Raw genomic sequence first — 12,067 nt, 5'->3', positions numbered from 1 at the left:
ATTGGGTATATGACAGGTTAGTCTGAAAGCTTTAAATGTTCTGAGATACTTAAGTGCTTATTTTGGCTGCTGAATTCAAAACCAAACTTCCAGGAATTCTTTTCAAATACATTTCTAGTTCTACAAAGTCAAGTGTGGGCTCTGGCCGAGTTCCAGCCCTCTCTTCTGCTTCCCTGACATGGAGCAAGCTCTGTGACATGGAGCAAGCGGCCAGCCTCTGTACCTCCACCTCATCTGAAAAATGGAGATGATACTAGTACCTACCTCATAGTATTGCACTAAATTCAATGAGGTAGTATAGTTATGCTTTTAGCACAGTGCCAGATATACAGTAACTGCCTCAAATTTTAATCTAGTACTGGAATTTCTACTAGGAAAAATGTCAAGACTAGCATATGAAAATGTGGTTGGACTGTAATAGGAACAGTATCTAAGTGGATTGACTGTAAACTATCCCCTCCTCCAAGCTTCAATTTACGCTCTCTTGGCATTGTAATAGAATTACGTTTGATAACCTTTATTTTCTCTAATGCTTATTATTTTACTCTTTTGTCCTTTATGAGCCACTCATGAGCATACTTCTGGAATATTTTGATTTACTTTGGTCTTTATATTCTAGTAAAGAGCAAAAACTTCACTCATTTGTCTCTTTCTCACAATAGGCAGTGCAGATTATAAGAGCTGCTAAGGTGCCACAGGCCCATGGTTCCCCTGCAGCCCTAAGGCTATCTCTAGGGCAGGCCTTGGTTTTCTGTGAGATTTACATCAAAGGTCAAGGATGGGACCCTAGTAACACTACTGGTTTATGTTCTCAGGTCATCCCAATTTGGGGGATGAATTTTTCTGAGAGAACTTTTTCAAATTAATGTTCATTTATTGTTTCCTGGTTATTAAATACAGGTTCAATATAGAAAATGTCACAAGTATCAATTAGATGAAAATATAAACAGGGTAATAAACTTTTTAAAAAATGTCCATTTCTAAGCTGCAAGGAGTGCCCTAAATATTAATAATCCAGCTTATCAAAAACAAGCTTCTATTTACACTATCAAGGAAGGTACTAAAATTCTTGAATGTGTGTAATGAAAAAAATTACATGATTAGAAATCAGAAGCCTATAGCTGAATTTCAGTTTTGCCACTTTAGTCTGATAAATGGCTATAGACAGGTTATCTAATCTTTCAGAGCCCCAGTTTTCTCTGGGGATCACTATATCAGTCTTGCTGAACATTTTTACAACAAATGTAGTAAATTCTACAGCCTTACTCAAATACAAACTACTATTGCCATTTTGGTTTCTCAAAACTCATAGTAATAGTGTATCACAGGAAGACACAAATGCCTGTTGATTACCGACATAGTCCAATATGGTGATTAGGGCCAGGGGGTTCTGGAGTTAGATGGCCTGCCCTGAATGAATTCCTGACTCCTTCTCATATAGTTTTGTAACTTTGACTTCTTAACTTCTCTGTACTCCAATTACCTCTATTATAAAATAGTATTTATACCTCAAAATGTGTTTGTGGATCAATTTACGTAAAATGCTTATCATACCCCTGACCAAAAGTGTTAGCATAAGTGACTGGCTGTAGTTATTTTATAATTTTAGAAACTACCATCATACCATTTTTCTTATCATCATCCATTTTTGTTGTCTCTTCAAAGTGCAACTATCTTTAGGGTTTTCCTTTTTCCTTCTTTTCTTTATGTATTTCTTGAAAGAAGTGGTAACCAAAATTGTACAAAAAAATTCTTGTGCAAATGCACTACATTTTTATTACCTTTACCTTCCTGTTTATACCCAAGTGCCTGCAGACTACAACTAGGTCCAATTGGAACAGTATTTTCAGAGAAAGGTATATAATCACTCACTGAAACAATTCCTAGATTATAACAGTTTAAAGACCATTACTTTAAGGGTAGTTCAGGTATTACCTAACTGTGCGTAGAATGTCACTATTCGGTTTTTGAATTCTTTGTACCTATTATACATTGCCATTTCATCACTCTGAAGAACCTGTATTGGTAACTCATCAATCACGTTTCCCAGGCACCTGCTTTCAGATCACTGAGGAACTATGATAAATCAGACTTACAACACATTCCTGGAACAGCTGGCCATATCCCTACTTCCCTATCTCTAAGCCAGTTTCTAAACATGAAAAGGCACTTTCCAGTTTTCACTTTTTCATTTCAAACAAGCCTTCTGTATGGCTTATGAAAACCTACATAAATTGTAGTAAATTGTTTCTCTTCATCACCATCTTTATTATTTCAATGAATGCTAGTAAATTAACTCACTATGAATTTCCAAAAATGTTTAAATGGCCAGTACTCTTTTAAAAGATTTCATTTACCATTCTAAGATGGAAATGAAATTCTTCAGACTAATTCTAAGTATTCCCACTGAATTCTTCTTAAGGTTAAAACTATTCATGAACATTTTCAGCACATTATTTTAAATCACTTAAAAATTTCTAACCTTTTCCTAAAGGAGCTAGTTTTAATTTCTCCAGTGCTATTGAAGGGTTGTGAATGGTAGGAAAGTACAGTATAGCTACTGGCTCATTTTCTTTTACACTGATGTGAGGAAAGTAAGGCGAGGTGATAGTAGTTATGGGATGGAAGAATGCAAACTAGGCTACAATCAGGAAACCTGGGCTTGATCCCAGCAGTGTGACCTACTAGCTGTGTGACCACAGGCAAACTAACCTATCTGAGCCAGTTTCTTCCAAAGTGAGAAGCATCTAACTACATCAATTCTTACACAGCTACTGAGAACTAAATGAGACAATGCAAGCTAATGAGCCTTATGAGATAAGGAAAAAGCCAAGAAACATAAAGCATTGTTATAATAGAGTTTCTCTGCCTCCATTTGGGGACACCAATTCACATTTTCTCACTTGAGTTTCTGCAAGAAGTATGTATAAATGTCAAGGTTTCCAGTGTTATTTGGACCTAACTAGTTAAAAACACAAAAGCATGTTTCCTTTCTCTGACTTTCCTAGTTAGTTATGTATGTAATTTTAGGGGTGTCGGAGGGGAATCGTTTGCATTGGGGGATGGAGGAAAGGAAGGGGGCACACAGAAAATTCTCCTGGGCACTGACTATACTGAGTATATAATTTTCTAGTGTCTGTTTTGTTTTTGTATATTATTTACTTTTTAAAATATTTCTTTATTTTTTAGTCATTACTTTTATCATAATTATTTCCTTTTTAAAATACTTTTTGTAAAATAACTTATCTCATCAGAGTTCTGACATCGTAACTGTCACAGGTCTACTGTGTTTCACAGGCCTAACAACACTGTTCACTGTAACTGCATCGAAAATGAAAGCTAAGCTGACAGAGAACAGTCTTATAATCCAGAAAGTTAGAGGTGGTCTTAGAACAAAGTACCATCACTTAGCTGATTCTTTTTTAAATAAAAATTTAAATAAACTGAGAATACACTGATGCTGTCTGAAGGAGCTCTTTGTAAGTACATACATTTATGTCCTTCGCCAGAGCCTTCATCTGCAGCATACGGTTCTGCTTTGAAATACATGTACTGTATTTCTCCCCTGCTTTTGCCACTCTCGTCATATTCACTGTCCGTTCCAGAGTCTTCTTCTGCTGTATCCCACGTCTCTTTTTTCCCTTCATTTGCTTTAGTTCTTCTACTACTTGTGATGCTGTGAGTGTCAAGTCCATTAGCCAAAGGGATTTGCGCACTGTCTGCATTGCACAAAGTGTCACTGCTATGGCTGGAGCTAAGAATATCGCTGTCCACTGAACTTGTGCTCCTGTCATTATTCACATCTGAGTCTGATCGTTCTTCAGACTGAAAATTTTCAGGATCAGAAGTCTGAATGTGCTGTTCAAGTTCTCTATTATCCACTGATGCTGAAGAGTCTCTCTCATTGAGAGGTGATTCAATGTTTTCAAAGTCACTTGTCTCAGTACTTTTGCTGCTGTCCCCATTATCTCCATCTTGCTGCTGCTGCAGTGACAAGCTTTTGAGTTTCTCAGTGCTTTCTTCCAGAATAGCTTCCACAGACTTTAGGCTCCCCACAGGTCCTTTGACTCTTTCACAATCATCATCCACATTACCAGAATCACCCCCAGCTTTCTGATATGCTGTCCTTTTGGAATAAGATCCTGGGGATTGTTCAGGTAATAAAACAAATAATCTGATAGTATTTGCATGCCGATCCAAGAGTTTCCACAAATGAGAGTCTGTAAAGGCCATCTGGTAATCCAAAGTCTCAGAACTTTCAACAAACACCTAAACAGTAAGTCAAAAGAGTTATACTGCATCATTAATTTTAGTGACATTCTCATTCATCATAATATCATGTCAATACCAGACAGTGCATAATAAGTTATACATTTTGGGATAATTATGTTTCTATAAAAGATGAAGATCAATAAGACCGGAAAAGACGATAAATAAAAGATGACAAACAAGGAAACTTGTGAGTGCAATATATCCAATGGTGCTAAGAACAAATACGTAGGAAAAATGATAAATAATGAAATACACACACACAATGATATCAAGAGATGAAACAAAAACATCAACATGAACTTTCTCTTTTTGTACAGAGATAAATGAGTAGGCAGAGAATAATGTTAGGTGAAGCCAATATAATTTTCTCTATCCTGGGCATGCCTCTGACTTTCACAATGAAGTATGTACTACTTTATGGGAGAAGCCCAAGAATGAACAAAATTCAGAGGACATAATCATTGTGGTTAGAAATAGTCATGAAGGCTTCATCAAAGAGGCAGGACTAATCTGGGGCTTGAAAAAATGTAGGGAGAAAGGAAAGAACACTCCATGTGGGGTAGCGCATGACCAAGGCAAAGAGAACCAGCAAGACTGATTCAGAGGACAGAAAGAAGCCAGATCTGACCTGACTACAAAGGATGGACTTGAGAATTTAAAAGGTGGATAGCTCTAGAGCATGGATGGGGAATCTTTTTTCTGCCATGGGCCATTTGGATATTTATAACATCATTTGCGGGCCATACAAAATTATCAACTTAAAAATTAGCTATGAAAAAAGCTCCTAGAGTTACTGAATTTCGAGTCCCGCCTGTGGTTGTCTTGGCAGGGCCAGACCAAATGATTTCCGGCCCACAGGCTAGACGTTCCCCACCCCTGCTCTAAAGGTTAGGCTTATAATGTTAAACTTAATTTCATTTGCTATTACCAGCATACAAAATAATAACGAAAAAATAAGAGGTACCTTGTTACTTCTAAAAAAACCTTCTGCCTTTAGGGTTTTACTGGGCACAGTGAGAAGACGCAAATCATTGTAGCAGCGTTCCAGCACTATCCTCATTGTTTCAGCAGGTAAGTGGATAGCCTATAATGAAAGCAATTTAATAAAAAAATACTCTTTCAGGAATAATTCTGCTTGACTTGGAAATATGAGAAAATAAGACAATGCTGAGTTCTTAAAAACAGAAGAAAGAAAATTAAGAGAAAAATAATCTTAGTAGATGTTTAAAATTTTTTAAAGAATCTAAAGAAAAATTATTAGTCTCATCCATTAATTATGCTATAATTAGGAGAGCAAAGTATACCTTACAAATATACGCTCTTAAAGTATTTTAAAGGTAACGATTTTCCACTAAAAATTCTATTTCTCTCAAACTTGTAAAATAAATGAAGGGATCTGATTCCAAAGAAATAAAATAACTGACTTTTTGAGAGGTGATGTCAAATCAACACCTTTTTTGTTTAGCTTCTTTACTTTTGATGGGTTCTTTTGTATTCTGTGATTACTTAATAGTTTTACTGAATCCATTTTCTTCTGTGTAAAATAAGATTAAATTAGTAGGTAAAATTTAAAGTTATTTTAGAATTCCATGTCCATAATTTTTTGTTATTTTATGAATTTCACATAAAAAGAACACACTAAAATAATTTGCCTTAAAAAAATATAACTGGTTTTCAATACAACAAATGATAACTAGTTCTTAGGCAGTCTACTAGTTTAAACACTGTATTTCTTGGCACAATGTTTTGCGGCTGCTTTATTCTCTGCAGACATATTTTTCCCCAACAAAATTATTAAATTCTTCAGGGAAGGGAATGTCATGTGTTTCTTTTGCATTCTACCTTAGTGCTTATACTTTAAACTGTAATACAGAGCAATTACAGTAATGTGGTCTTTTTATGAGCAATTTAATCATTAAATATAGCTTCACAACATCATTTGTTTTCTCTAATTGTTACTTTGGCAAAAATGTTAGAAGTCATTTTTTCAACAAAATAATCAAAACCCATCTTTTATATAATACTTTACAGTTTTTTTTGTTGTTTTATAAACATTCACAACAACCTGTTAAAAGAGGCATTGAAACCCCAGGATGAATGCCTGAAAACTGGACTCAACTTCTTGACTTGTGACTGCTGTACAATTTCCACTGCGACAAGGGATCTTAACCTGGGGTTTAGGAACCCTGCAAAATTTTGCCTGTGTCCGTGTGCTCAGTGTTCTATAGAGTACAGGAGCCTGGAAAGGATAATAATTATTTCTCTGAAATGGACTAGTTATTTTTGTCCAAAGAAATGTGAATGTTTTCATAATCATATTTTCCAGCTCAGAAATTCTGAATGAGCTTATGTTTTTTATCGTTAACTCACATATAATGTGGTCAATATTTAACCCATCACCTTCCCTGTCAATTCTGCTCCCCAATATTATTTTTTCATTTCTATTCATATACTACCTTTGTGGTTACCCAAGTTTGAAACTCCTCAGGTCATCTGTGCTTTTGCCTTAGTCCAACATTTACCAATCACAAATCCTATAGATTCTACTTATATAATCATTCTTACAATCTACACCTTTTGTCATTTCTAGTCATATACATTCACCTGAATTATTTCAACAACCTCCTCACCTACAGTCCTGACACTGCTCTCAATCTATTTGGAAAACCAGTTAGTGTTGGCAGATTTACCACTCTACAAGAGAGCTCATCACACCAATGTCACACTTAGAAAAACAAAAAAACCTACTTCCTCCTGCCTACCTCAAATAGAGCCCAAACTTTTATGTTCACCATTTTAAAACCCTCCATAAAATAACTGAACTTACATTTCTAGGCATGTATTTTACAATGATTCAGTCAAACACACGCCATTATTTTAGACACTTCCTCATACCTTCTTACCTTGATACTCTGGTCAACCTGTTTTTTCTGTCTGAAATGTACTCATCTCCTAACTGCAGCTGTCTCCCAGCTATAAATACTGGCTCCTTAAAGTAAATAGTGATTCCTGTATCTTACTCAAAACTATATCACAGTGCTCTGTACAGAGCAGGCACTCAAAAATATTCACTAACCAATTTTAAAACTTACCTTTGAAATAAGTTGTTTGAATTCTGTAACTGTTTGATTTAAGTAAGCACGAACAGTGATAGGAGCAGCTACAGATTCTGCCTTTAGATCAACAACGTGAACTTTCACCATCACTTCTGTCGCATTTGAAAAAAAATAAAAACATAACTGGAGGTTATTTTTAAAAATGTATTTCACACGAGTAGTGAATTTTTACTATGTGAATTTTTACTATTTTTACTAGTGAATTTTTACTATGTTTCTAATAGATGGCAAAGATAACATATTTTCTAGTTATCAAAATTGTAGATGTATAATGTCTTTCACAATTTGTCATTTTACAAACATACATAAAGATAAAGAAAATAGCCTATAGAAGTTCTAGATCTCTTAAAAAAAATGACCAGTCGAAATGTGATTTTTAAAAATACATGCTTTGTTACCTTACAAAACGTAACACCACTGTCAAATTTATTAAGCATTATTAAAAATATATATCCAAAGTTCCAAAATACAGACCCAAACCACAACATTAAATAGACATATAAATAACTAGAGAATGTAAAACAAATAGTAAGGGGACACAGCAACCCTACTTGCTTTTGAACAACCTTCACTAAACCATCCAAGACTTTGTTTATAATCAAAGACTTCCTCTCTTCAAAAGAATATTTTTTATAGCCTATAAAAAAATCCCACAGAAAAATTGTTTTGGTTTCAAAGTTTGTTTTTTCACTTAAATTCTTCATATTACAATTTAATCCCATCTTCTCCACTTGTTTTCAGGAGATCACATATAACTAAAGTTTTAGTCATCAGAAAAATAAATGATGTTCAAACAATAGAATAGTTAGTCTCCAGCTTAAGTGGTTTAATCTCTTATATGTAGTATATGTCAATCCTCAGTTTTTCCCTAGGTTGCTAATCTAAATCTGACCAAATATTTTGCTGAAGTCTTGATTATTAATAATTAAAGGTGATTATCTCTAAGTTTTACAGTTCACACTCACATTTAGAGTTATCTTTGAAAAGAGTGGTTTTATTGCTTACTTATGTTATTCTCTGATCTTAATTTTTAGTATCTACCTCAAAAATAACTGGCATGGAAATGCTCCAAAAGGGAAACTTGACAGACAGGGTAGAGTCTGACTGAAGGAGCCCTTGAAAGAACACCACACTTAATCTACTTTGGAAAGAGGAGTCTTCATTTAAAAAGGAGCTGTATAGGATGCACAGAGGAACAGAATTTGAAAGAGAAGTAGTTTTGTAAATTCAACTTTTAGGAGTAAGAGTAGAGAACATAAACCTGATTTCTGCTTAATAATCAACACAAGGGAATTAGGGTCAAGACAATAACAGTAATAACTTGGTAAAAGTTTTTTAAACATTTGATTTTGCCATATTTGTTATTGTCTACATATAGTGATTACTAGAAAATTTTGGACGTGTACTTGTCTTTAGGGATGACTTTGGATAAAGCTAGGGGCATGGTATTTTGCTTCCCAGGTTGGTCTCAAAGGAAAAAAAACAAAAACCCTCACACACTGAGAAATGTAACAGATTTAATAAGAAAGAGAAAAAGCTGGAGTCCCTGGGGACCTGCAGAAATGACGAGGGTGGAGAAAAATTAAAAATGCTTGCAAGTGATGGGTCATGAAACCACCTTTTCTAAGGGACCCTGAAAAGTAGACTCTATTTCCAAGAATTTATGGGAAAATACCCTTTTTGGTCCAGGATCTTCTTTATAAATAGGTGGGGGAGAAGGGAGGATTATTCAATACTAAAGAAGAAAAATCCCACTGAACACTGTAAGTTAGAAGTTTTATTGCTTGTTTTTAAAATTTTGTGTATAGCTCTTTGAAAGTAATCTAGAATTTAATTCCAGGTTTGATGCTGACTACTTCCCAACCTAGCAAAATTATTTTAGAAACATATAAAACATTTTGCAAAATTAAAATTAAATTTATTTCTATAAACAAAAAACTTTATGAAAAATTTCAGTCCAGTACTACTCAAAACACCACAAAATTCCTTACCCCCAGGTTTATAAGACTGAAAAACTTGGTCAGGTTTTCTTGTCTCCAACAGCAGATCAAACATATATGTGGACTTGACTCCACCTAGGAGAAGTCCCATTGGCGTATCTTCTTCTCCTTCATATGATCGCTCAAGATAATCATGAAACTCATCATATTTAACAAGGCGACAACAATCCATGGGTATTACCTCTTCTAAATCCATCATCTAAAAGAAAATGATTCCCCAAAAAAGAAAAAATATATTTTAGTCTGATGTGTAATTGCACTCACATTTAGAGCTCTCTTTTACAACACCTCTTAATGGGTCCTAGCAAACAACAGAATCCATATGTTTATGATTTGCATCAAAGCTTAAAGAAACAATTTAAACCCTATTTTTAAATAACCACATTTCATTACCCCTCAAGTCATACAACCTATGCACTAACATATCTTAAAGACAGTTTTTTGTTTTAAAAAGTTAACATTCTAAACTTTAAACAGACTCAAAATCAAAAGCTATTGTTCTATAACCACTAAGCTGGAAACAAAAGGGGAAAACTACCAACTAGAATATGCATCTTTTGTTTTCTCAATCCAACTTGAAGAAGAATTGGTAACTCATGTATCTAGTAATCATCTTCCTAAGTACAGAAGGACAGCATGTCTCGTGAGCTACCATAAAGGCTGTAGCTTCTGTGTCTTCCAAAGGCTGCCTCATTCCTCTTTGGACCATTCCCTTCAATATTAGCTTCTAGAATACCTACAGCTCAGGGCATAGGAATTCCTACCATAAAATTTCCCTCTAGCCCATGTCACTAGTAAATGGCATGCCCTCAATGCAACATCTCTTAAGTTGGAAGTGAACCTCCTGAAGAAACAGAAACCTCATTGAAGTTTTGTGATTGTGATTTTAAAGAAAAACATGTATGTCCCCATTGATCTCTATTCAACCTCACCCTCATCCCAATATGACCTCTATTTTTGGTACATAATATTAATTTATTTCTCTGTTCTGTTTGACTCTTTACACTTGTAAACTTTACTTCCTATTTTTAAGACAATTTTTTTCTTCCTGCATTAAAAATGGATGGGATATAAACTACCCTTATTGCTATCACTGATTGACCTTACTGTGTAAGACTGTTTAGTTAAGACATATTCTCCATTTCAGTCTAATCTGGTTCACTAGGGTTTTGCAAAGATGATGTCTACTTGTTTAAAGGATTTTAAACATGTCTGAAGGATTTTTACTTGAATAAGGTGAATGCAGAGCCATCATCCATGTTATTGTTTGTTCATTTATTTATTCATTCACATGACCATGTAATTTTGACTCTCCTATATACCAAGACAGAAGTACTGAAAATGCAATCATGAACAAAACCAGAACACTCTTTACCCTTTTAAGTGCTTACAGTTTAGTGAGGGGCAGTGACATTAATGAAAAGTCACATGATATAAATTTTCAATACTGATTCCTATGAAGGACCAGGTACTTAATATACAGTAGGTCTCAAACTTTAGTATGCTTAAAAATCACCTGAAGTACTTGTTTAAAATGCATATTTCCAGGCACCAACACAGAAATTCAGATTTATTTGCGGGCATTAGTTTTTTAATAGGAATGTGATTCTGGTGCAGGTTGTGCTGAATCACACTTGGAGAAACAATGCCAGCTATCTTGTGTACTATTTCTAGTTCTCTCATAGGTTCTAATATAATTATAAAGTAATGTAGTGTGCAATTTTTTCTCTAGGTAATGACTGCTTAATTTCAATCAGATGATGTTAACATTTAAAGAAAAGGGCAAAAAAATTTATCACGTATCACAAATGATATTTAGAATAATCTGGTTAAAGAATGCATTCTTTTTTAGTTGCCTTTGAAAACCCACTAATAACTTTCCATTACTTAGAAAATGCAAACTTCTATTCTTACGAAGTTTCTAATTTTATTTTGTGCTACTCTACTCTCATTCAAGACAACCAAAACATAATTCCCCCGTTTTCAGTTTCTTGATCATGAAAGCACTTTCTCACCTCAGTCTTTACACAGGTGTTACTTCTACTTAAAATATTTTCCCCCAACTTTTGCATAGCTATCTCTTTCTCATGGTGAAAGTCTCAGAATAAATTATCTCAATATACTACTGATTTACTTTATAGCACCTAAACAATAAAATATTGGCAAACTTTAGATAAATATTTTTTGTCTTTTCTTTCCAATGGATTATAAATTCCGTGAGGGGCAGTGAGCATGTCTTATGTCTTGTTCACTGTGGTATCTCTAGCACTCCATGTAGCCTTGCTCATTCTAGTGTCTCTAACATCTAATATGGTAGGCACAAAATAAGTATCTGCTAAACGCATATAAAGAATAATAAATATTTTTGTGAGAATTTCTCAAAACCAAGTGAGTATGTTTCAAAGAAGAGGTATAAACTATACTTTTTAAAAGATATATGATTTAAATGGGCTATCAACTTTATTGCAAGTACTTATATTACTATCAACTACAATAAATACTGTGGAAAATATGTTGATACTATTATCTAAAATCAATAATTAAATGCTAACAGTGCAGTTAAACTTACCTTGTAAGCCATTTCCACTGCTTCCTTTAATGTCTTATCCTTATGAACCTCCAATTTATTTTCCATCATGACTTGTTTCACAGGATGCAAACAGAATAGTTTTATCTAGA

The 12,067-nt window shown here is 34.3% G+C and overlaps 1 protein-coding gene across 2 annotated transcripts in view; it reads right to left on the bottom strand.

Moving 5' to 3' along the window:
* USP47 (ubiquitin specific peptidase 47) overlaps nt 1-12,067 on the bottom strand; it is an 85,769-nt gene that overhangs the window by 10,985 nt on the left and 62,717 nt on the right. For both annotated transcript variants that reach the window (XM_087821732.1, XM_016210713.2), the window contains exons 16-20: nt 11,958-12,062; nt 9,380-9,587; nt 7,365-7,480; nt 5,237-5,356; nt 3,492-4,269 (exon numbers count right to left, since the gene is read on the bottom strand). In XM_087821732.1, coding sequence (XP_087677858.1) covers nt 3,492-4,269; nt 5,237-5,356; nt 7,365-7,480; nt 9,380-9,587; nt 11,958-12,062 — 1,327 coding nt within the window. The remainder of the gene's footprint in view (nt 1-3,491; nt 4,270-5,236; nt 5,357-7,364; nt 7,481-9,379; nt 9,588-11,957; nt 12,063-12,067) is intronic.

The sequence above is a fragment of the Miniopterus natalensis genome, chromosome 11, assembly GCF_054644295.1.
Source record: "Miniopterus natalensis isolate mMinNat1 chromosome 11, mMinNat1.hap1, whole genome shotgun sequence".
NCBI classification, from domain to species: Eukaryota; Metazoa; Chordata; class Mammalia; order Chiroptera; family Miniopteridae; genus Miniopterus; species Miniopterus natalensis.
This window is presented reverse-complemented; position numbering and strand designations above follow the sequence as displayed.